Source organism: Oncorhynchus tshawytscha, linkage group LG21, assembly GCF_018296145.1.
Source record: "Oncorhynchus tshawytscha isolate Ot180627B linkage group LG21, Otsh_v2.0, whole genome shotgun sequence".
Classification (NCBI taxonomy): Eukaryota; Metazoa; Chordata; class Actinopteri; order Salmoniformes; family Salmonidae; genus Oncorhynchus; species Oncorhynchus tshawytscha.
Window position 1 is genome coordinate 21,566,592 of NC_056449.1, and position 26,966 is coordinate 21,593,557.

Genomic DNA, 26,966 nt, shown 5'->3' on the forward strand with positions numbered 1-26,966 from the left:
GCAATGCTAACATTTGATAGCTAAAATCCAGTGGCCTCTCCTCAATCTTAGCTAACGTCATAGTGGATCTAAAGTCAATCTGGTGACATCAAAATGATGACAGAAGGTTTTCCTACTAATTATTTGCCTCCTTTTGAATGTCATGGTATTTCCAAGCCACTGTAATGCACTTTTGATGCAATCTCTATCAGCGCTCATTAACGATGCATTGAGGAGAATGCTTAGTCGGGCATAAGTCCAAAATGAACGTTCAAAACAATATTGTGAAGTAACCCATGAATAGATTAATCATTGTTGGATCCAACAATATAAATATAATTAACAGAACGGGCTTGGAAGCACTAACCTTGGCAATTTGACTGGTAAAGTCATGGGAATACCTGGTATTGTGAGTAATCATTTCTATGGTATTTCCTTGGCATCCAACTGATCCTGGCTGCCATGGTAATGTAGAATGTTCATAGAAATTATGCTAACTAATGTGGCTCATGCAACATAATGCATTTTTTTGTCATTTCAGTTTAGTTTACTCAACAAATCACAGCACAGACTGAAGGATACATTTCCTGCTTTTACTTCCTGGTATTGGTCTAGGTTGAAGATAGAGAAGATTAAGACAAGATAATAATTCAATGCAGAAGCTAAAATAAACAGTCATTGGATCAGCGCCAGAGCAAAAATGACAGGAAGTGAATGTTAGCTGTCACACCTTGGTCTTAGTATTTTGTGTTTTCTTTCTTTATTTGGTCAGGCCAGGGTGTGACATGGGTTTATTTTGTGGTGTGTTTTTGTATTGGGGTTTTAGCAGGTATTGGGATTGTGGTTGAGTAGGGTTGTCTAGCATAGTCTATGGCTGCCTGAGGCGGTTCTCAATCAGAGTCAGGTGATTCTCGTTGTCTCTGATTGGGAACCATATTTAGGTAGCCTGGGTTTCTCTGTGTGTTTGTGGGTGATTGATCTTGTATCTGTGTTTCTTGTCACTAGATAGGCTGTTAGGTTTTCACGTTCCGTTTGTTGTTTTGTAGATTAGTTATTTCATGTATCGTTCATTTTTTCATTAAAGAACATGAGTAACCACCACGCTGCATTTTGGTCCGCTTCTCCTTCGACGGAAGGAAACCGTTACAGTTAGCAGTACAGAAAGTTTGCCATCAAAGTAGAAAATACACAATCGTAGTGAATTTCAGCTAACTACTAAGCAAACACACACATACAGTAACTGTTTAACTTCCATTTACTTTTTTTTCTAATTATCTACATCCACTTTATTAATTGATGTCCCAACTGCTGGTCACATTTGAAATGCTAATCCTGTAGATTCAGCAAAGATGCTGGTCCAATGAAGGTGTTTATTTTCGAACGCGCCATCCAACATCACTACTCTGCACGGTTCTGACTTAGAATATGTGGACAACTACAAATACCTAGGTGTCTGGTTAGACTGTAAACTCTCCTTCCAGACTCACATCAAACATCTCCAATCCAAAGTTATATCTAGAATTGGCTTCCTATTTCGCAACAAAGCATCCTTCACTCATGCTGCCAAACATACCCTCGTAAAACTGACCATCTTACCGATCCTCGACTTCGGCAATGTCATTTACAAAATAGCCTCCAACATCCTACTCAATAAATTGGATGCAGTCTATCACAGTGCCATCCATTTTGTCACCAAAGCCCCATATACTACCCACCACTGCGACCTGTACGCTCTCGTTGGCTGGCCTTCGCTTCATACTCGTCGCCAAACCCACTGGCTCCAGGTCATCTACAAGACCCTGCTAGAAAATCCCCCCTTATCTCAGCTCGCTGGTCACCATAGCAGCACCCATCTGTAGCACACGCTCCAGCAGGTATATCTCTCTGGTCACCCCCAAAACCAATTCTTCCTTTGGCCGCCTCTCCTTCCAGTTCTCTGCTGCCAATGACTGGAACGAACTAAAAAAATCTCTGAAACTGGAAACACTTATCTCCCTCACTAGCTTTAAGCACCAGCTGTCAGAGCAGCTCACAGATAACTGCACCTGTACATAGCCCATCTATAATTTAGCCCAAATAACTACCTCTCCCCCTACTGTATTTATTTATTTTGCTCCTTTGCACCCCATTATTTATATCTCTACCTTGCACATTCTTCCACTGCAAATCTACCATTCCAGTGTTTTGCTATATTGTATTTACTTCGCCACCATGGCTTTTTTTTGCCTTTACCTCCCTTATCTCACCTCATTTGCGCACATTGTATATAGACTTATTTTTCTACTGTATTATTTATTGACTGTATGTTTGTTTTACTCCATGTGTAACTCTGTGTTGTTGTATGTGTCGAACTGCTTTGCTTTATCTTGGCCAGGTCACAATTGTAAATGAGAACTTGTTCTCAACTTGCCTACCTGGTTAAATAAAGGTGAAATAAAAAAAAAGAAAAATATATATAATTATTACGTTGTATTTACCTGTATAGTGTCAACCTAGGCATGGGTACACTCAAATGTCCATCCATTATGCCACCAACTGACACCCTTTCTAAGAATTATATTTCTATGGATCCAACACAGCAATTTGTATCAGTCTCAAACCAAACCTCTCAAATACTCACACAACAATTCATAAGGTATATGCATATGGCATAGCATTTGATTTATGCCAACTTTAGAAAGGGGTTAGGGTCTAGGACAAATTCTCCATCAAATACCACCAGTATCCATTGTTTTTTCACCATATATAGGTAGATCTTGTTTGAATTCCTGAGGCATACCCCTCAATAGCTGTGGGAGCTCTGTTTGAATTCCTGAGGCATACCCATCAATAGCTATGTGAGCTCTGTTTGAATTCCTGAAGCATACTCCTCAATAGCTATGTGAGCTCTGTTTGAATTCCCTGAGGCATACTCCTCAATAGCTATGTGAGCTCTGTTTGAATTCCCTGAGGCATACTCCTCAATAGCTATGTGAGCTCTGTTTGAACTCCCTGAGGCATACACCTCAATAGCTATGTGAGCTCTGTTTGAATTACAGAGGTACACCCCTCAATAGCTACAGTTGAAGCCGGAAGTTTCCATACACTTAGGTTGGAGTCATTAAAACTAATTTTTCAACCACTCCACAAATGTCTTGTTAACAAACTATAGTTCTGGCAAGTTGGTTAGGACATCAGGAGCATGACGCAAGTAATTTTTCCAAAAATTGTTTACAGACAGATTATTTCACTTATTATTCACTGTGTCACAATTCCAGTGGGTCAGAAGTTTTTATAGACTAAGTTGACTGTGCCTTTAAACAGCTTGGAAAATTCCCCAAAATTATGTCATGGCTTTAGAAGCTTCTGAGAGGCTAATTGACATTGTTTGAGGCAATTGGAGGTGTACCTGTGCCACCTTGCTTGACATCATGGGAAAATTATAATAAATCAGTCAAGACTTCAGAAAAAAAATTGTAGACCTCCACAAGTCTGGTTCTTTCTTGGGAGAAATTTCCAAACTCCTGAATGTACATCTTTACTAACAATAGTACGCTAGTATAAACACCATGGGACCACGCTGCTGTCATCAAGCTCAGGAAGGAGATGAGTTCTGTCTCAGAGATGAACGTACTTTGGTGTGAAAAGTACAAATCAATCCCAGAACAACAGCAAAGGAAAATGTGAAGATGCTGGAGGAAACAGGTACAAAAGTATCTATATCCACAGTAAAACGAGTCCTATATCGACATAACCTGAAAGGCCGCTCAGCAAGGAAGAAGCCACTGCTCCAAAACTGCCATAAAAAAGCCAGACTACGGTTTGCAACTACACATGGGGACGAAGGTCGTACTTTGTGGAGAAATGTCCTCTGGTCTGATGAAACAAAAATAGAACCGTTTGGCCATAATGACCATCTTTATGTTTGGAGGAAAAAGGGGGAGGCTTGCAAGCCGAAGAACACTCTCCCAACCATGAAGAACGGGGGTGGCAGCATCATGTTGTGGGGGTGCTTTGCTGCAGGAGGGATTGGTGCACTTCACAAAATAGATGGCATCATGAAAGGAAAATTAAGTGGATATATTGAAGCAACATCTCAACACTTCAGTCAGGAAGTTAAAGCTTGGTGGCAAATGGGTCTTCCAAATGGACAATGACCCCAAGCATACTTCCAAAGTTGCGGGAAAATGGCTTAAGGACAACAAAGTCAAGGTATTGGAGTGGCCACAAAGTCCTGACCTCAATCCTATATAAAATGTGTGGGCAGAACTGAAAAACCGTGTGCGAGCAAGGAGGCCTACACACCTGACTCAATTACATCAGCTCTGTCAGAAGGAATGTGCCAAAATTCACCCAACTTATTGTGGAACCTTGTGGAAGGCTACACGAAACAGTTTACTCAATTTAAACAATTTAAAGGCAATGCTACCAAATACTAATTGAGTGTATGTAAACTTCTGACCCACTGGGAACGTGATGAAAGAAATAAAAGCTGACATAGATCACTCTCTACTATTGCTCTGACATTTCACATTCATAAAATGAAGTGGTGATCCTAACTGACTTAAAACAGGGGATTTTTACTAGGATTAAATGTCAGGAATTGTGAAAAACTGAGTTTAAACAAGGTGTATGTAAACTTCCAACTTTAACTGTATGTGAACTCAGTTGCAATTACTGAGGCATACCCCTCAATAGCTATGTGAGCTCTGTGTCTAATCATATTCTAAAATGGATTGATCTAATTTGCTTTGTGTTATGATGTTCCACTATTTTCTCCAGCAGAGAGAATCTCTCACCCCCCTCCGGCCTTGTTTAGTCTCTCTCACCTCCACTTTCCCCCAGTGAATGGAATTACTATCGCACCCGCACACACACACACACACACACACACACACACACACACACACACACACACACACACGAGAGAGACCCATGCACACACACAGACCCATGCACACACAAACAAACAAACACACAGAACCATTCACGCACGCACACACACACACACACACACACGAACACACATACACAAATACATACACACCTTTTGAAAACCCTAAATGATGTTCCACTCTGCAAGCTTCAGAGGGTTCATGCAGGGATAACTTACACAGAAGAGTTACTTTGAAATGAGGCATCAAGACAATAGCGTCACCCATATGGTGATATGTTAAAACAGAGTCAAGTCTAGAGACATGGATGACCATGATATGTCTTATTGCCTGCAGTGTTGGCAACTTGAAGAACTAATGAAGCCAAGTTTACAAAGTACATTTTTACTTCCAACTATGCAGGGTCTGGCGAGTCATTTCCAATATACTATTAGGGAACACCAAAGTCACATGGTGAAATTAGTCCTGCAATTAGGAATAGAAGATGAAGCGTCACAATTAGTTTAATTACTTCTGATTCATGACTACTTATTTACGTGAATTTCCCCATACAAAACAGATGGGCTAAATGGGCTTTTTCCTTGTGTTAGTCACATTCTATGTGAGGGGAGTTTGTTTGATATAGGATATGGCCATGAGGTAACACTCCACCAAGCCCCTAGCTAGTTAGTATACCGGCATGTGCTCATTCTATATTGCAAGATATTGGCTGCCTGCATGATAATGGGCATCCGCCAAGATGTTGAAGGGAAATATATAAATAAAGGAAAAATTAAATAATAAAAGACAAAAGTAGCAATGGGAATATAGAACCCTCATGCCAACAGAAGTATTGTCAAACGCTGATTGCTCTATTTAACTTTCGCCAAAGGAGTTCTCAAGCCCGGCTCTCTTTGACAAAGTATTACATCGCGGATCTTCGCTCCGATGTAATTTGCTTATTCCTGGTTGAGTAGAGAAGGTGTGTGTGTATGTGTGTTTGTGTGTGTACTTGCTCGTGCATGTGTGCATGCTCATGTATGCAAGTGTGTGTGTGCCATTGTGGGCGAACGAGCAATGGCTCTGGGTATCATGGCAGTGGGGCTGAGTGGCCGTTGGCACTTTGGACCTTCTTGAGCGCTAGTGGCAATGAGCCTGGACTCAAGCGACAATCTCAGACCTCAACACACTGCCTAAGCTCCGGGTTTGTTTTGGGAGAGTGACAAGTGAAAATCATTGAGCCCTCAGGCTACACCCCGGGCTATGGCCAGGTTATTAGAGGTGGATAGAGGATGATGCATATAGTACAGTAGATGTGTCCAAGAGCAACATCTGAATCGATATGGTATGTAGTGAGAAACATCTGTCAATCCAAAATATTGTTCTAAATTATAGGAACATCTTCTGTCAGTCTTTGGTCAAATTATGGGAATTGGATCAGAATGCTAAGTAAAATAAGAGGAATGTACAGAATCTGGTATAAAGAGGGTGGACAGATGCTAATGAATATGAATGAATATCATTTACTACTCAGGATTCCGAGATGAGAATGTCTAAAACATCACAGGAGGGAGTACTAGTTGGATCTCAAGAGATTAATGTTCTTATTGTACTGTAAAACAACAGAGTTATGTTCTTATTGTACTGGTAAACAACATAGATTAATGTTCCCATTGTACTGGTAAACTACATACTACTGTTCTCATTGTACTGGTAAACAACCATGAATGATGAATGTTCTCATTGCACTGGTAAACAACAGAGATGAATGTTCTCATTGCACTGGTAAACAACAGAGATGAATGTTCTCATTGCACTGGTAAACAACAGAGATTAATGTTGTCATTGCACTGGTAAACAACATATTACTGTTCTCATTGAATTGGTAAAAAACAGTGATCACTGTTTACGTTGTACTGGCAAAGAACCTAAACTAATGTTCTCATTGTACTGGTAAACAACAGGGATTACTGTTCTCATTGTACTGGTCAACAACAGTGATTACTGTTCTCATTGTACTGGTCAACAACAGTGATTACTTTTCTCATTGTACTGGTAAACAACATAGATTAATGTTCATATTGTACTGGTAAACAACACAGATTAATGTTCGTATTGTACTGGTAAACATCACAGATTCATGTTCTTATTGTAATGGTAAACAACAGAGATTAATGTTGTTATTGTATTGGTAAACAACATATTACTGTTGTCATTGTACTGGTAAACTACATACTACTGATCCCATTGTATTGGTGAACAACAACAATTAATGTTGTCATTGTAATGGTAAACAACAAAGATTAATGTTGTCATTGTATTGGTAAAAAGCAGATTAGTGGTGTCATTGTACTGGTAAACAACAAATATTAATCTTGTCATTGTATTGGTAAACAACATAGATTAATGTTGTCATTGTAATGGTAAACAACAAAGATTAATGTTGTCATTGTATTGGTAAAAAGCAGATTAGTGGTGTCATTGTACTGGTAAACAACAAAGATTAATGTTGTCATTGTACTGGTAAACAACATAGATTAATGTTGTCATTGCACTGGTAAACAACATAGATTAATGTTCTCATTGTACTGGTAAACAACATAGATTAATGTTCTTGTTGTACTGGTAAACAACACAGATTAATGTTCTCATTGTACTGGTAAACAACAGATTCATGTTCTTATTGTACTGGTAAACAACAGATTTGTGTTCATATTGTACTGGTAAACAACCGATTCATGTTCTCATTGTACTGGTAAACAACAGATTCATGTTCTTATTGTACTGGTAAACAACAGTGATCACTGTTTGCTCAGTATACTGGTAAACAACATAATAACATCAAATAAACTAAATGTAAACAAAATCAGAAGTTTTATTTCCATTCAGTGCCCTTAATAAACCATTGATGATAAAATACAGAGGACTCTCCTTATAATTAAACCATAATGACATATCAGCCATGGTTGTTCAGAGAGCACCCTCCCACTAACTCCTCTCTATAGCCTATATATTAAGATGAATTATGTATATTCTGGGTCCCCAAAAGGTGAGAGAAAAATCCTGCATTAATTAACTTACGGCTTTGAAAGCCGCTCTGACCGAACAGTAAGGCTTCCCTGCACATTTTTTCCCCCTCACTTTATTTGAAGTTGCTGTAATCTCTGTGTGCATTCCTCTGAGTCTACCTTTCCTGAAAGATGTCAAATCTCCTCCACAGAAGTTGCTTTTTGTGAGAAGTCGATGACAAGGAGCCAAGGAGCCAAGAATCCAAAGCAGTGCAGGCTGAAGTCATACGCTATTTTTTGTTCTTTATTCTATTATTTCTTCTCTCAATTAGATAACAATTAACTGAAGCTTAAAACACCCTGGATGTCAATGTCCCAAGCAAGAAGATGACCAGGTTCAGGAAGGTCTGATTATCAAGGAAGCATAAAGAAAGTTCCTCTCCATTGATCTGATCTTCTATGAAAACACATAGAACTGTGGTATCATCTCGTCGTGAATGACATTTATGATAATTGCCGTTGGTATTACCTTTGGAAGCTTCCAGATGTTTTACGAGCGGTAATTTTCGATAATGTTCCCTTTGTCAAGGACACAAGTTCATTATAGGACAGGGGGCGTGACATTTCCATTTAAATTCAAACGTTCAAATTACTCAAATGAATTAAAGTGACAACCTGTTTTGTTTAACATAAGCTGAAGGAAAAAGCCTGCCTACAGTTACTTAAAATAGGCAACCAATTAAAGTAATGGTATGTCTGAAGAGTTTTATTTTAAGTAAGTCAGTGATAAAACACAACAGAAATACTGTTCAACGAATATGAGTAATTACACAACAGCTGTTTCCAACGTCACTGTAAATATGTTTCAATAACAAAACAAAACGAGCGTGTCCATTGTCTCACGACTTCCTTTCGAAGACAGGCTGGATTCTCCATCTTCAGAAGATGTTGTCTACACATAAATCACTGTTGCATGTAACTGATACCCTGTCGTCTGAGAAACGAGAGGAATACACACAATCCCTTCATTCATCAAACAAATCCTTCACGTCGTGAGGGGGTGCATAGTAGAGTGCATCCAACACAATAATGGCTTGCGTTAACCTTCTCCTCACCCCACACCTTATACTGACTCATATAACCAACCTTTATCACTAAACCAAAGCTAATATTCAGGTAGCTGCACTGGCTCCAGCATAGGCCCCTGGGGGACTCCATGTCCGTGTCCCTCAGTCTTGGCAGGAACAGAAGGGATAGTCTGGGGAGGTGACAGGGTCAGCTCTCGCCTTTCCCCTGCACAACCTCCTTGATGAGCCCATTAGGTAGCTGGGACCCACCACTCAGGGGCCATTTAGTTGATTGACCAGAGTTGAGAATGTGGACATTTTCTTCCCTGTCCATCAATAATGGGCCAATCAGCCTCATGGGGTTAGGGCCGGTCTCATCACACCAGACACTTCACACTGATTCGGACCCAACCTGCAGGAAGACCAACGTGAGGCTGGGGTGCATCCCGAATGGCACCGCATTTCGTATATAGTGCACTACTTTTGACCAGGGCCCATAAGGCTTTGATCAAATGTAGTGCACTATGTAGGAATTAGTGTGGCATTTGAGACACATGCTGGGTTTTCAATGCTAACAGTCACATGTACTGCATTGTACTACTCTTTATGGGCCCTCTATATGTATTATTAGTACAGGCTATGATTACTAGCCTCCACAAAAAGGCAAAGTGTTGTTAAAATACATGTTTGATCAGAAGCATGTGACCAGTTGATTAAAATGGTTATAAAACTAGTTTTATTATTATGGATGTCAACCATTTCAAATAAAATGAATGTTTAATAAAATGTACCATGAATCACTTATTTCATAAATCCATAGTTTATAATTCATTAAGTTTAACTTGGTCTTATGATTGACCTGTGTGTGCGGTACAAAACAAACGTACATGCCAGAAGTTTGAGTCTTTCACAACTGTTGCAATGCTATACTGGATGTCTTTAATTAAAACAAACATTGATTAAGTAGCACATCTGAGAATGGATGGAGGACATCACTTCTGAATTATTTTCTGTGTCAGTGTGTTTCTCTACCTAAGGGCAATTTGGGAAACTTCTGTATTGCTAGGACACACCACAAAACACAACGCAAGTGTCTGATGTTGGCATGCACGCTATCATCAATGTGCGAGACAGAGACAGAGAGAAAGACAGAGAAAGCAAGAGAGCAAGAGAGAGAGAGAGTGGTCCGGGCCTAAATCACACACAAAAAAACACAACACTATGGAACACAAAGTTTTTACTCATCCTGGAATATACAAGGTCTGCCTAAAGAGCAGGAACCCAGACTTCATCAATTAAATTGGAAATACAGACATTGTCATCCTACAAGTAGTCCCATCCACCAAAATACCAGGTGTGAAATAGGGAAGAGACTCAGGGGGTATGCGTCAACACAGGAACATTTTACATCTGGCTAGAATTTAATAAGGACATTATCTCAACAGAGAAAAATGTACTCATGTGTGGTACCTAAACTCAGCAAAAAAAGAAAAGTCCCTTTTTCAGGACCCGGTCTTTCAAAGATAATTCGTAAAATCCAAATAACTTCACAGATCTTCATTGCAAAGGGTTTAAACATTGTTTGCCATGATTGTTCAATGAACCATAAACAATTAATGAACCTACACCTGTGGAACGGTCGTTAAGACACTAACAGCTTTCAGACGGTAGGCAATTAAGGTCACAGTTATGAAAACTTTGGACACTAAAAGAGGCCTTTCTACTGACTCTGAAAAACACCAAAAGAGAGATGCCCAGGGTCCCTGCTCATCTGCATAAACGTGCCTTAGGCATGCTGCAAGGAGGCATGAGGACTGCAGATGTGGCCAGGGCAATAAATGGCAATATCTGTACTGTGAGACGCCTAAGACATTGCTACAGGAAGACAGGACGGACAGCTGATTGTCCTCGCAGTGGCAGACCACATGTAACGACAACTGCACAGGATCGGTACAGCCGAACATCACACATGCGGGACAGGTACAGGATGGCAACAACAACTGCCCAAGTTACACCAGGAATGCACAATCCCTCCATCAGTGCTCAGACGGTGTGCAATAGGCTGAGAGGGGCTGGACTGGGGGCTTGTAGGCCTGTTGTAAGGCGGGCCTATAGGCACAAACCCAACGTCGCTGTACCAGACAGGACTGGCCAAAAGTGCTCTTCACTGACGAGTCGTGGTATTGTCTGATCAGGGTGATGGTCGGATTCGCGTTTATCATCGAAGGAATGAGTGTTACACTGAGGCCTGTACTCTGGAGCCGGATTGATTTGGAGGTGGAGGGCTCTGTCAGACGCTGGGTATGTACAGAGTCAATTGTAGGCTTTGAGTGGACTCCTTTGGTAGGTACACCTATAGCTCATCTCTTAGCAGTAGTACTGTAGACTACTTTATCACTGACCTCAACCCAATGTATCTTAGAGCGTTCACAGTCAGTCCACTGACATCCCTATCAGATCACATCAAAATCCTACTCAACCTGAACAAAGATATGCTCAATCATGAGGCATCAAAGTCAAAGGAAATTAATAATATTAAGAAATACTATTGATGGAAGGGAAGTAGTGTGGAAATCTACCAAAAAACAAACAGTCAACAACAAAATCAATCCCTTCTAGACAATTTCTTGGACAAAATGTTTCACTGTAATAGTGAAGGTTTAAAATTAGCAGTAGAAAACCTAAACAGTATAATACACATCTGAGCTTCCCTATCAAATCTAAAAATGCCAAGCAGACAACCTAAGAAAATGAACAACAATGACAAATGGTTTGACGAAGAATGCAAAAACCTGAGAAAGAAATTGAGAAACCTGTCCAATCAAAAACATAGAGACCCAGAAAACCTGAGCCTACGCCTTCACTATGGTGAATCACTAAAACAATACAGAAATACACTATGGAAAACGAAGGAACAGCACGTCAGAAATCAGCTCACTGTAATTGAAGAATCCATAGAATCCAACCACTTCTGGGAAAATTTGAAAACAACAACACAAAGAGTTATCTATCCAAAACGGAGATGTGCGGATAAATCACTTCTCCAATCGTTTTGGCTCTATAACAAAGAACAAACAGCAAAAACATATACATGATTGAAAAAAAATCTTAGAATCAACTATTAAAGACTACCAGAAGACACTGGACTCTCCAATTGCATTGAATGAACTACATGACAAAATACAAACCCTCCAACCCAAAAAGGCCTATGTGGTTAATGGTATCCTCAATTAAATGATAAAATATACAGACCACAAATTCCAATTGGCTATACTTAAAGTCATTAACATAATCCTCAACTCTGGCATCTTCCCCAATATTTGTAACAAAGGACTGATCACCCCAATCCACAAAAGTGGAGACAAATTTGACCCCAATAACTATCGTGGGATATGAAGCAACAGCAACCTTGGGAAAATACTCAGCATTATCATTAATAGCAGACTCGTACATTTCCTCTGTGAAAACAATGTACTTAGCAAATGTCAAATTGGCTTTTTACCAAATTACCGTACCACAGAGCACATATTCACCGTGCACACACTAATTGACAAACAAACCAAAACAAAGGCAAAGTCTTCTCATGCTTTGTTGATTTCCCCAAAAATCTTTTGACTCAATTTGGCATGAGGGCCTGCTATACAAATTGATGGAAAGCAGTGTTGGGTGAAAAACATATGACTAATTACAATCCAAAAACAGGTGTGCGATTAACATTGGCAAAATAAAACAACATACATTTCTTTCCACAGGGCAAAGGGGTAGGTACACGGCCTCACCCTACTAGAATCGGAAGTCAAATGTCTACTGATGATCTGGTGCTTCCGTCCCCAAGCAAGGAGGGCCTACAGCAGCACCTAGATCTTCTGCATAGATTCTGCCAGACCTTGGGCCCTGACAGTAAATCTCAATAAGACAAAAATAATGGCGTTACAAAAAATGTCCAGTTGCTAGGACCACAAATACAAATTCCATCTAGACACTGTTGACATAGAGCACACAAAAACTATACATGCACTACTGTTCAAAAGCTTGGGGTCACTTAGAAATGTCCTTGATTTTGAAAGAAAACCACAATTTTTGCCCATTAAAATATCATCAAATTGATCTGTTGTTCTGACTAAAAAAGCAATAAAACTGTCCGTCTTTAGACAAGTTGAGTATCTGGAGCATCAGCATTTGTGAGTTCGATTACTGGCTCAAAATGGCCAGAAACAAAGTTACAAAAATGACTTTCTTCTGTAACTTGTGAGTCTATTCTTGTTCTGAGAAATGAAGACATTTCCATGCGAAAAATTGCCAAGAAACTGAAGATCTCGTACAACGCTGTGTACTACTCCCATCACAGAACAGCACAAACTGGCTCTAACCAGAATAGAAAGACGAGTGGGAGGCCTCGGTGCACAAATGAGCAAGAGGACAAGTACAGTAGAGTGTCTAGTTTGAGAAACAGACGTCTCACAAGTCCTCAACTGCACAAGTCCTCAACTGGCAGCTTCAATAAATAGTACCCGCAAAACACCAGTCTCAACGTCAACAGTGAAGAGGTGACTCTGGGAGGCTGGCCTTCTAGGCAGTTTTATTGCTTCTTTAATCAGTACAACAGTTTTCAGTGCTAACATAACAGCTGTGCTAGTCATTTACAACATTAACAATGTCTACACTGTATTTCTGATCAATTTGATGTTATTTTAATGGAAAATAATGTGACTTTCTTTAAACAACAAGGACATCTAAGTGAAATCTAAGTAACCCCAAACATTTGAACGGTAGTGTACCTCGGCCCAAATATGAGCGCTACAGGTAACTTCCACAAAGCTATGAACGATCTGAGAGACAAGGCAACAAGTGTCTTCTATGCCATCAAAAGGAACATAAAATTCGACATACCAATTAGGATATGGCTAAAAATACTTGAATCAGTTATAGAACCCATTGCCCTTTATGGATGTGAGGTCTGGGGTTTTCTCACCAACCAAGAATTTACAAAATAGGGAAAACACAAAATTGAGACTCCACATGCAGAATTCTGCAAAAATGTAAAACACCAAATGCATGCATGCAGAGCATAATTAGGCCAATACCTGCTAATTATCACAATTCAGAAAAGAGCCATTCAATTCTACAACCACCTAAAAGGAAGTGATTCCCAAACCTTCTAAAATAAAGCCATCACAAACAGAGAAATTAACCTGGAGAAGAGCCCCCTAAGCAAGCTGGTCTCGGGGCTCTGCTGTCTATGTACAGGCTCAGTGAGCATAGCCTTGGTATTGAGAAAGGCAGCCAAAGGCAGACCTGGCTCTCAAGAGAAGACAGGCTATGTGCACACTGCCCACAAAATGAGGTGGAAACTGAGCTGCACTTCCTAACCTCCTGCCAAATGCAGCACCATATTAGAGACACATATTTCCCTCAGATTACACAGACGCACAAAGAATTTGAAAAGAAATCCAATTTTGATCAACTCCTATATCTATTGGGTGAAACACCACAGCATCAAAATTCTGTGACATGTTGCCACAATAAAAGGGCAACAAGTGAAGAACAAACACCATTGTAAATACAACCTGTATATATTTGTTTTATTTATTTTCCCTTTTGTACTTTAACTATTTGCACATCATTACAGCACTGTATATAGACATAATATGACATTTGAAATGTATTTATTATTTTGGAACTATTGTGAGTGTAATGTTTACTGTATATTTTTTTAAATGTATTTACATTTTGTTTATCTATTTCACTTGCTTTGGCAATATAAATAATTTGTTTCCCATGCCTATAAAGCCCTTAAATTGAAAATGAATTGAAATTGAATTGAGAGAAAGCGAGAGGGAGAGCGAGAAAGAGAGTCAAAGAGAGAGAGTCAGAGAGCGAGAGAGAGTCAGAGAGCGAGAGACGGTCATAGAGAGTGAGAGACAGTCAGAGAGAGAAACAGTCAGAGAGAGAAAGAGGGAGAGGGCAAGAGAGACAGAGAGAGTGAGAGAGAGGGAAAGAGAGAGACAATCAGAGAGAGAGAGAGAAAGGGAGAGAGTCAGAGAGAATGAGACAGTCAGAGAGAGATACAGTGAGAGAGAGAGAGAGAAAGGGAGAGAGTCAGAGAGAATCAGAGACAGTCAGAGAGCGATACAGTCAGAGAGCGAGGATGAACTCATACAGTCCTTGCAGTAACTACCTTGCAGAGGAAGCTGATGTTGAAGCCAAAGGTCTGGGCATTCCGGGAGCCAGCATTCATGTAGTTGCCCACCAGCAACACCATCTCCAGCAGCTTGCTGAAGCTGTCACTCTTCTTCACCTCCTCGCAGGCGAACGTCACATTCATGATGTCCGGACGGATGTTGTTCACCTGCTCCTCGAAGGTCAGCTTGAAAAGGATTCCGTTGAGGCGTGAGCGCAGCAGCTTCACAGAGCTCATCTAGGACAAACATGACAATATTTGGTTTTGAAAAGTTTAGCGAGCCTACGTAGGGTTTATGAAGGCTCTATGAAGTCCTAATTAAGTATGTATAAGTTGTTTAATGTGTGGCAAATGTGGCATTGCAGAGCTCTAATGCAAATGTCTGTATAGTCAGCAGTTGAGAGATGTGCCGGTGCGACAACTTCCACCAACATGCCACAGTCTGCCGTATAATTCGACGCTGCGAGGCAGTTTTTCCCTGGTCCTAATGTTTCATTTCAGCTCAAATGTATTCTTGTTGATGAGGAAGTTGTCAAACCAAAGTCATGGTCCTCTTACCCTTGATTTGATTTCTCTGTATATGATGAAATCGGCTCTAGAGGGAGTTTATTTTTAATTTTATTTTACCTTTATTTAACTAGTCAAGTCAGTTATTAAGAACAAATTCTTATTTTCAATGACGGCCTAGGAACAGTGGGTTAACTGCCTGTTCAGGGGCAGAACAACAGATTTGTACCTTGCCAGCTCGGGGGTTTGAACTTGCAACCTTCCTGTTACTAGTCCAACACTCTAACCACTAGGCTACCCTGCCACCCCATATTGTGAGTATATATAGAGCGGTGCCTAAAACGGGAGCGGCGGCTCTAGGGGGAGCGGCGGCTCGAGGGGGAGCGGCGGCTCGAGGGGGAGAGGCGGCTCTAGGGGGAGAGGCGGCTCTAGGGGGAGAGGCGGCTCTAGGGGGAGAGGCGGCTCTAGGGGGAGAGGCGGCTCTAGCGGGAGAGGCGGCTCTAGCGGGAGAGGCGGCTCTAGCGGGAGAGGCGGCTCTAGAGGGAGAGGCGGCTCTAGAGGAGCGGCGGCTCTAGAGGGAGCGGCGGTCCCTAGAGGGAGCGGCGGCTCTAGCGGGAGAGGCGGCTCTAGCGGGAGAGGCGGCTCTAGCGGGAGAGGCGGCTCTAGCGGGAGAGGCGGCTCTAGCGGGAGAGGCGGCTCTAGCGGGAGAGGCGGCTCTAAAGGGAGCGGCGGCTCTAGAGGGAGCGGCGGCTCTAGAGGGAGCGGCGGCTCTAGCGGCAGTGACGGGTGAAAGTGACTTATTTCCCTCAGAAGCATCTGTGTGTCGTGGTGGTCCTGATGAGGTAGCTTCACCAGCAGGATTTCCATGATATTTCCACGATTGCTATACGATAGATATCATTGGGGAACTTGCTTCATTACATCCTCAAAGAGCCACAGGTACATAGACACCACCCAGTTTTACTGAATGGGTACAAACTGATTTGCAGGTCTACCCCAATTTAACGTTATCATATTATTTTTAACCCATTAGGTTAACTGAAAATAATCTCTTTCAGACAACGAACTGGAGGAGTAAAACTGACAAGAAAATGTAAAGATATAGCTAAATATACATGTATAAAGTTTTCTGGAATGTACTATGATAATGTGCTCTGGATAAATCAATGTGGTATAAAAAAGTAATTGTAAGATAAAACAATAAAGTCACTTTATAGACTCACTTCTACATGACTCTGTAGAAAGCGAAAAAAATACAACTGTAGGCTAAAGTATAACCTCAGCATCAACTACAGCTAGCGCTTGAAGCAACCATACTAAATCACTTATAGTGGCTTGGAGTGTAACATTGAGCTGTTCTGACTTCACTATGAAGTAGAGTGCACTAACTTTATTACAGAGAATCCAAAGCCCAAGGCTATGATTCTATCACTAGGCAATACTGACGGTTTATGCCAGAATATGGAATTTGTTTCGGCCAGGAATGACACTGTGACTTTCACAACACAAGGACACATAATTAAGCTACTATATTGAAATCAAGTTTCACACTTTATTATTTATCAAAATCATGGCTTCTGTCAGTCAAAGAGCAGGCTACCATATCGGACTTGTTATGAAACGTTCTTGCTCTTTAAGACATTGAATAGGTCTGATAATGCATAAAGCCTCAAGGCCGTCTTTTTCTATTCCCCAATTGCTCTCTCAATGGTCCTATTCTTAATTTCCTAGTCCCCTCCCTACTGTCTTGGCCCTACACTAACCTCCTTAATTAATGAAGAGCTAGATATATAATGGTGTGTGAAGTAGCAAGAAAAGAAAGGGTGGGGGTTTGCTGTGTGACAAAAAGAAAGGGACCAGAATTGAAAGAGAGGAAAGGGGAGTGGTTATGAGAATAGGTAGTGTTTGGTGCACTGGAATACGAGGGAAGGAGAGAGGGGGTGAGAGGGAGAGTGGGAAGAGAGTGAGGGGGGGAGAGAGGAGGGTGAGATAGAGAGATAGAGAGGGGGAGTGAGAGAGGGATCTATCCTTATCAATAACCAATTGAAAAACCTTTCCTCTGTAGGTATGTAGGTAAGTGTGTGTAAAACAGGGTATATTTTGTAAGACCTACTCACCACAATGCCAAACTGTTCAGGCTCACATAGGTCCTCGTACTCATTCTTCAGTTCTGCCAGAGCACTCAGCTCCTTCTGCTCTGGTAGGTTCTTTATCAGGTTCTGTAAACACACACAGAGACACATTTAAATGCTTTATTTGAATCCAAAAATCACATTACAGTCTAGAAGGATTTAAACATTTTAAAGGACACAGATTCATGGACACCTACGGACACAAAAAGCATATACACACACAGCTCCTGTCAGTACAGTTTGCCCCCTGCTCGCCTCCGCAGGGACACCAAAATGCACCTGAGAGAACACTCAGGCAGCTTGGAGACAAAAGACTCTACAGAACCAAGCTAGAATCAAGACCCAGCACTGGGAACATCCACACAGCACCAAGCTAGAATCATTATCATCAGAGCGTGGATGGTTATGAGATATTTTTGCAAACATTCAGTACTTTCAAGATAAGAGTCACCGCAGGGAACAGACATGACAAACATTGCATTATCTACATTTATCTTGGAATTAGCACGCTAACTGTTTCTATGGGAATTACAAAGAGGAGAAGCGGCAGGTAGGAGGATGAGTAGGAAAAGGTCAGGTAATCTAGTGCTCTCGCTGCTGTATCCATTTATTTACCTCAACGGGAACAACTTCAGTAAGAGCTCCAGCGAACCACAGTTCAAACACGTAATAACGCTGCCGATTAATGGAGACTTTCATTTCGACTTTGTCGGTTTGCATCATCTTCCTTGGAAAACATGGCAATTTACCATTTATAAATAAGATTAACCGAGTAACTTCAGTTTTTAAATAGAATTTGACTTTCAGAAAGCCAAAGTCGAACTTTACAATTATCATTCAGGTCCAAACAGTGAGAAAGACGGGCAGGAGGAAGAGGAGAAAATCTTAATTTCCCATTAAATGTTAATTATGAATGGAAAGGTCAGTTGAATAAATTCAATGAAGCATAGCTACCTTTTTTTCAACTTCTCGGAAAGATGAAAGAGAAAGAAGAGAAAGAGGAGAAAGATGAGGAAGAGGAGGAACAAAAAGAGGAGGACAAAAAGGAGGAGACAGAGTGGGATTAGATGTGCCCTCATTAGCTCCCCTAATTTAGACAGCAGGCTGGCACTGTCACATGACCAGGCCAGGACACACACACACTGACCACTGCCCTGGAACGGAACAGCCATGAGCCGTCACTGGCCTGGCTCTACTGTCCACTAATGATGACATCTCTCCCCTTCCCCCATGGATTCAAAAGTCTAGAAACCAACCAAGTTGGAAATAAATAGTGTGGAGTTTGTCAGTTCTAGTGTGGTCTGCAACAGTTATATTAAAACGTGCGTTGCTTCTATATTAGCCACTGAATGTTCTCCCAATTAGAGAAAAGAAGTGTGGCCCAGTTATGTAGCCTCATTATAATTCAATAATGAAGGCTGTTGATCATAGTGTACATCAATTTGGAAACAGCACATAGAATGGGATGTGAGACATGACATTCCCTCCCAAAAAGTGTATGGTGATGTGTACTAATGGTGGGGCTTCCAATGGTGTCAGTGTTATTCCAAAGATCTCACTAACAATATGTGTTTTCTTTAATTGTTCCGGGGTTGGGGTGCATTATAAACACCTAGGTTGCGTCCCAAATTGCCCAATGAGCCCTGGTTAAAAGTAGTGCACAATATACGGAATAGAGTGCCATTTGGGACTTTCTAGACAAAAATAGAGACAGCTAATTATTTGCTCTTGACCTTTCAGGCAGAAACCCTTATTGATTATTTTACAGTCACTCCAATGTGCTCATCTCTGTAGTGTAGCTGCTGATCACTGCTTCCTTACTGCTTATTAGACATTATAGAAGTAAATTATTGTCTTTCAGGAAAATGGCATATTTGATAGAAGATAATTATTAAAACAATTATTTGGATAACCGATGTCAACCACCTTGCAGTGAAAAAGAAAGCAAATGCAAGCACAAGCTTGGTCACAGTTTATGACCCACATCTTATTGTGCAAAACACTTTTGGACCCAGTTATTTTGAAAGTGCAAACCAGAAAATAACCTGTTCAAGAATCCTCCAAAATGCTTCAACCCAATTCAAAAAGAAGATTACGGAAACATTACGCGACGTGTGTAGAGGAAATAAATGAATTCTGGAAATTCAAACTGCCACTCGACTTTATTGTCTTCCCATGGTATATACAAAAAATGGTTTGGAGAGCATTATGGGCCTCGCAGAAACAGGACCACAACGGAGCAGCAAAGATCCACCGCCACGTGAAGAGGGATTATGAATTTCTATTTCCTCTTCTCCTCTCTTCCAAGTCTGAGGAACTTTACCCTGGGTTGAAGAACAAAGTCCTCCTCAACGACGTATCGTTGATTCAGAATGAAATGCAATAACAAAGCAGCGAAACCATTCAGCCTCAGCAGTCATCGTCGCTAACGCTCCCAGAATCTGATTATTGGTGTTGTTTTCCTCTGCCGCAGCTCGTTAAGAAGAGACAGAAAATTAAAGTGTGTTGTGGCCTTGTCTGCGACCGTTTCCGATGTTGTCTCCAAGACTTTCTTCACCGACTGAAGCTGCTAGGTTGAGGTAAAGAGTTTGAATTGGAGATGGAATTTCTCAGTGTAATTGTTATTTCATTTGTCTGTCATCTAGTTAATTATCAGCAGCCCCCATAGACGGTAATTGACACAAAGGCGTCGCCATATGTGTAGTTCTGTCAAAACCGGTGCTAGATGAGGCTATGCCAGACCCTTCCCGGCAGGCCTCCAGACAGACACACATACAGACACACTCTGCATCTGGGGGAGATTATTGGAGGGCTGTTACAGTCACCGAATGCTCATTTGGGCTCCTGGAGACTGGTGAAATCCCTAATGACGTCAAGACAGAGCAACAAATAGTGTGTAACTTTCTGTACTGCTCAAAGCCCAATGCACATTGGCTAACCGGGCTATCTGCATTGTGTCCAGCCACCCCTTCTTTTACACTACTGCTACTCTCTGTTCATCACATATGCATAGTCACTTTAACCATATCTACATGTACATACTACCTCAATCAGCCTGACTAACCTGTGGCTGTATGTAGCCTCCTCTACTGTATATAGCCTCTTCTACTGTATATAGCCTGTCTTTTTACTGTTGTTTTATTTCTTTACTTACCCATTGTTCACCTAATACCTTTTTTTGCACTATTGGTTAGAGCCTGTAAGTAAGCATTGTTATCGGCGCACGTGACAAATAAACTTTGATTTGAATGAGCATGGAAACTAATGGTCTTTCTTGAGTAGGAAGACAATACTGTATTGAATAGTATTGTATAGGACAGGAACAACTGTGGAGAAACCGTCTCCCAGCATTGATACTCCAATTAAAAAACATATAGAAGTGATATTGCGGAATAAAGATTTAATATGATGGCATAACTTGTTTCTCTTTGTCATCTATCATGTGCTTCTTTAGAGCGTACAAAGCATACAGGTGGATGCTGACACACTGTTTGGCATGTCACTAGTGCTCACTTTTCTGATTGGAAGAATAAGTAGACACACTGGGTACACAGGTCAATTTATCCACTGTTCCCTTTCTATGGCCTCCGCTGTTCCCTTTCTATGGCCTCCGCTGTTCCCTTTCTATGGCCTCCGCTGTTCCCTTTCTATGGCCTCCGCTGTTCCCTTTCTATGGCCTCCGCTGTTCCCTTTCTATGGCCTCCGCTGTTCCCTTTCTATGGCCTCCGCTGTTCCCTTTCTATGGCCCCCACTCTTCCCTTTCTATGGCCCCCACTCTTCCCTTTCTATGGCCCCCACTCTTCCCTTTCTATGGCCCCCACTCTTCCCTTTCTATGGCCCCCACTCTTCCCTTTCTATGGCCCCCACTCTTCCCTTTCTATGGCCCCCACTCTTCCTTTCTATGGCCCCCACACTTCCCTTTCTATGGCCCCCACACTTCCCTTTCTATGGCCCCCACTCTTCCCTTTCTATGGCCCCCACTCTTCCCTTTCTATGGCCCCCACTCTTCCCTTTCTATGGCCCCCACTCTTCCCTTTCTATGGCCCCCACTCTTCCCTTTCTATGGCCCCCACTCTTCCCTTTCTATGGCCCCCACTCTTCCCTTTCTATGGCCCCCACTCTTCCCTTTCTATGGCCCCCACTCTTCCCTTTCTATGGCCCCCACTCTTCCCTTTCTATGGCCCCCACTCTTCCCTTTCTATGGCCCCCACTCTTCCCTTTCTATGGCCCCCACTCTTCCCTTTCTATGGCCCCCACTCTTCCCTTTCTATGGCCCCCACTCTTCCCTTTCTATGGCCCCCACTCTTCCCTTTCTATGGCCCCCACTCTTCCCTTTCTATGGCCCCCACTCTTCCTTTCTATGGCCCCCACTCATCCCTTTCTATGGCCCCCACTCATCCCTTTCTATGGCCCCCACTCTTCCCTTTCTATGGCCCCCACTGTTCCCTTTCTATGGCCCCCACTGTTCCCTTTCTATGGCCCCCACTGTTCCCTTTCTATGGCCCCCACTCATCCCTTTCTATGGCCCCCACTGTTCCCTTTCTATGGCCTCCACTGTTCCCTTTCTATGGCCTCCACTGTTCCCTTTCTATGGCCTCCACTGTTCCCTTTCTATGGCCTCCACTGTTCCCTTTCTATGGCCTCCACTGTTCCCTTTCTATGGCCTCCACTGTTCCCTTTCTATGGCCTCCACTGTTCCTTTCTATGGCCTCCACTGTTCCCTTTCTATGGCCTCCACTGTTCCCTTTCTATGGCCTCCACTGTTCCCTTTCTATGGCCTCCACTGTTCCCTTTCTATGGCCTCCACTGTTCCCTTTCTATGGCCTCCACTGTTCCCTTTCTATAATACTAAACTTTTCATGTTGCAGGCTCCTGTGATTCTCTCTTCAGGCAGCGAACAAGTTGAAGAGAAGATGATAGTCACGGGAACAGCACAATCGATACAAAATGTTCTCCAAGCAATACAGTTTTTAGAATCAAAGGATTCAGGGGGAATCTCAACAGATGTATACAGTGGGTAAGAACTCCCTGTTTTCCTCTACCGATCTGGCTGGAGACTGACAATCAAAACATTTGAGATTTTTTCCCTCCAATTCAAAGACCGCAAGATGATGTTTTTCGATCTGTTTGACAGATGCAATTTTCACATTTTAATAATTTTTTCCCGACAGATTTTGGCGAAGCGTCAGACAGAGCATGTGGCTTTTGTCAGACTGACGTCTTACCACTGCGGTACCACAGAGAGTCGCATTGAACGGCTGAAAGGCCTCTGTTAGATTTTGATACTGAAGAGCAGTCAAACAAGAGCCATTCTGAAGAGGTATCCACATCCGTTTTCATTTGAATCATGAGCTTTTCCAATTATATATTTTATGAGTTTCAGAGTTCCAATGCTTTAAAGGTGGGAAAAGTGATGGTTTGATGTAGTTTTAGGGGAGCTAATTGCAGGTAACTTTCAAAACAGATTATGGAAGAATAATGGAATGAGATGAATCTCCCAATGTGTCTTGTATATCCAGTATGCAAATGAGGTGATGAAAAAACATGTAAACAAGGCCTTTTTGTTTGGTATGATTGAATATACCAGTAATTGACAAAAAACATAATGACCCATTATTATTATTTTTTTTACCAGGAGGCACGTCGTGACAAATGTAGTATGCCTATTACAAATGGAGTCACTTCAGATGCCTTCCACGTCACATCCTAACAGACCAGATGAATGACAGTAGACTATCTCACTAGTGAGGAATTAACCCAGTGTGTACAAATATGTTCTCATTCCATTTCATCTGTCTGTCTCCTGACTAAACAATAAAACCCTTCAAATGTAAATAAAGGTGCACTTTCTCCGCTATCAACACTTACAAAGTATATCAGCTAAAACAGGTGGTAGAAATCCCATGGTCATGGATTCAGATATTCTTTAACATATATGTCAACAATCAGCTACAGTATTTGCAGAGCATATTTTGTCAGTCTGCATATTGTCAATCCAAAACTAACATCAGCACCAACAGAAGGCATACGTACTTTTCACATTCTTTCTGTGTTATTCTTTACTTTACAAGCAGAAATGTTGACAAGTTTTGTAGACTGAACTGGTGGCATCCGGCTAATCAAAAGTAGATCACTCAGACCTAATCCAGGATCCTTATTCCAAAGCCAACAAACACCTCAGAATCTCACTGAGGGTTGCTATTCGGAGAACAAGGGTGACAGATTCCAAAGTCATTGGCGTGACATTACCTTTGCCTTTTCAAAATAAATGTGGAGGATTCTGAAGTGTGGGCACATCTGAACAGTTACGTTAACCACGGAGTTTGTGAAGAGGAATCGAGGGATCTCATAGACATTACCACTGCACTGTACAGCAACTCTCTGAGCAAGTGGATATACTGTACAACTCTTTAGGATACTGGTGTGTGTGTGTGTGTGTGTGTGTGTGTGTGTGTGTGTGTGTGTGTGTGTGTGTGTGTGTGTGTGTGTGTGTCTGTGTACTTGCATGCATGTACAGTGGGGCAAAAAAGTATTTAGTCAGCCACCAATTGTGCAAGTTCTCCCACTTAAAAAGATGAGAGAGGCCTGTAATGTTCATCATATGTACACTTCAACTATGACAGACATAATTAGAAGAAAAAAAATCCAGAAAATCACATTGTATGATTTTTAATGAATTTATTTGCAAATTATGGTGGAAAATAAGTATTTGGTCAATAACAAAAGTTTCTCAATACTTTGTTATATACCCTTTGTTGGCAATGACAGAGGTCAAACGTTTTCTGTAAGTCTTCACAAAGATTTCACACACTGTTGCTGGTATTTTGGCCCATTCCTCCATGCAGATCTCCTCTAGAGCAGTGATGTTTTGGGGCTGTTGTTGGGCAACACGAACTTTCAACTCCCTCCAAAGATTTTCTATGGGGTTGAGATCTGGAGACTGGCTAGGCCACTCCAGGACCTTGAAATGCTTCTTACGAAGCCACTCCTTTGTTGCCCGGGCAGTGTGTAAGGGATCATTGTCATGCTGAAAGACCCAGCCACGTTTCATCTTCAATGCCCTTGCTGATGGAAGGAGGTTTTCACTTAAAATCTCACGATACATGGCCCCATTCATTCTCTCCTTTACACGGATCAGTCGTCCTTGTCCCTTTGCAGAAAAACAGCCCCAAAGCATGATGTTTCCACCCCCATGCTTCACAGTAGGTATGGTGTTCTTTGGATGCAACTCAGCATTCTTTGTCCTCCAAACACGACGAGTTGAGTTTTTACCAAAAAGTTATATTTTTGTTTCATCTTACCATATGACATTCTCCCAATCTTCTTCTGGATCATCCAAATGCTCTCTAGAAAACTTCAGACGGGCCTGGACATGCACTGGCTTAAGCAGGGGGACACGTCTGGCACTGCAGGATTTGAGTCCCTGGCGGCGTAGTGTGTTACTGATGGTAGGCTTTGTTACTTTGGTCCCAGCTCTCTGCAGGTCATTCACTAGGTCCCCCCGTGTGGTTCTGGGATTTTTGCTCACCATTCTTGTGATCATTTTGACCACACAGGGTGAGATCTTGCGTGGAGCCCCAGATCGAGGGAGATTATCAGTGGTCTTGTATGTCTTCCATTTCCTAATAATTGCTCCCACAGTTGATTTCTTCAAACCAAGCTGCTTACCTATTGCAGATTCAGTCTTCCCAGCCTGGTGCACGTCTACAATTTTGTTTCTGGTGTCCTTTGACAGCTCTTTGGTCTTGGCCATAGTGGAGTTTGGAGTGTGACTGTTTGAGGTTGTGGACAGGTGTCTTTTATACTGATAACAAGTTCAAACAGGTGCCATTAATACAGGTAACGAGTGGAGGACAGAGGAGCCTCTTAAAGAAGAAGTTACAGGTTTGTGAGAGCCAAAAATCTTGCTTGTTTGTAAGTGACCAAATACTTATTTTCCACCATAATTTGCAAATACATTCATTAAAAATCCTACTATGTGATTTTCTGGATTTTTTTCTCATTTTGTCTGTCATAGTTGAAGTGTACCTATGATGAAAATTACAGGCCTCTCTCATCTTTTTAAGTGGGAGAACTTGCACAATTGGTGGCTGACTAAATACTTTGTTGCCCCACTGTACGTGCATGGATATATCTGCATGTGTACGTACAGTATGTATCTTAATTGTGTGTTGTCTGTAACTCCTGAATCCTTAGTCTGAGCCCATCTCCCCCATAACTGTTAGCCCCACAGATCATGCCCCCATCGCTGTTAGCCCCACAGGTCATACGCCCATGTCCCCCTCGCTGTTAGCCCCACCAGTCATGCCCCCATCTCCCCCACAGATCATGCCCCCATCTCCCCATCACTGTTAGCCCCACAGGTCATACCCCCATGTCCCCCTAGCTGTTAGCCCCAAAGGTCATACCCCCATGTCTCTCCTCACTGTTAGCCACAGGTCACGTCCCCCTCGCTGTTAGCCCCACAGGTCATGCCCCCATCTCCCCACAGGTTATGCCCCCATCTCTCAACCCCGTCTCCCCCACAGCTCATGCCCCCCTGTTAGGCCCACAGGTCATGCCCATGGATCTGGCTCCCTCAAAGCAACCAATCTGTCCTAGTTAGTCATTATAAAGGTGACAGACAGTAGAACATTGTTAAAGTGTACATAATCTATGTCTGAAGCGCACAAGAAGGTGAGGCTTTCACATAGGTGACATCTCCACTTCTCCAGAGAGGATTGAGATGAAACACATATTACCTGTGTCACTGTGGCAATACAATTATTTCACTTTGATAGATCTGACTACTGAATCCTTCGTCTGAGCCCACCTCCCCCCTAGCTGTTAGCCCCACAGGTCATACCTTCATCTCCCTGTAGCTGTTAGCCCCACAGGTCATATCCTCATCTCCCCCTAGCTGTTAGCCCCAAAGGTCATACCCCCATCTCCCCCTAGCTGTTAGCCCCAAAGGTTATACCCCCATGTCCCTCCTCACTGTTAGCCCCACAGGTCATGCTCTCATCTCCCCCTAGCTGTTAGCCCCACAGGTCATGCCCCCAACTCCCGACCAATCTGTCCTAGTTTGTCATTATAAAAGGTGACAGACAGTAGAACCTTGTTAAAGTGCACAAAATCTATGTCTGAAGCGCACAAGAAGGTGAGGCTTTCACATAGGTGACATCTCCACTTCTCCAGAGAGGATTGAAATGAAACACATATTACCTGTGTCACTGTGGCAATACAATTATTTCACTTTG

General features: G+C 42.1%; 1 protein-coding gene across 1 annotated transcript in view; it reads right to left on the bottom strand.

The window, feature by feature from the left end:
• diaph2 (diaphanous-related formin 2) overlaps positions 1-26,966 on the bottom strand; it is a 689,895-nt gene that overhangs the window by 277,749 nt on the left and 385,180 nt on the right. The window contains 2 exon segments of the mRNA XM_024383199.2: positions 15,086-15,325; positions 17,713-17,814. Coding sequence (XP_024238967.2) covers positions 15,086-15,325; positions 17,713-17,814 — 342 coding nt within the window.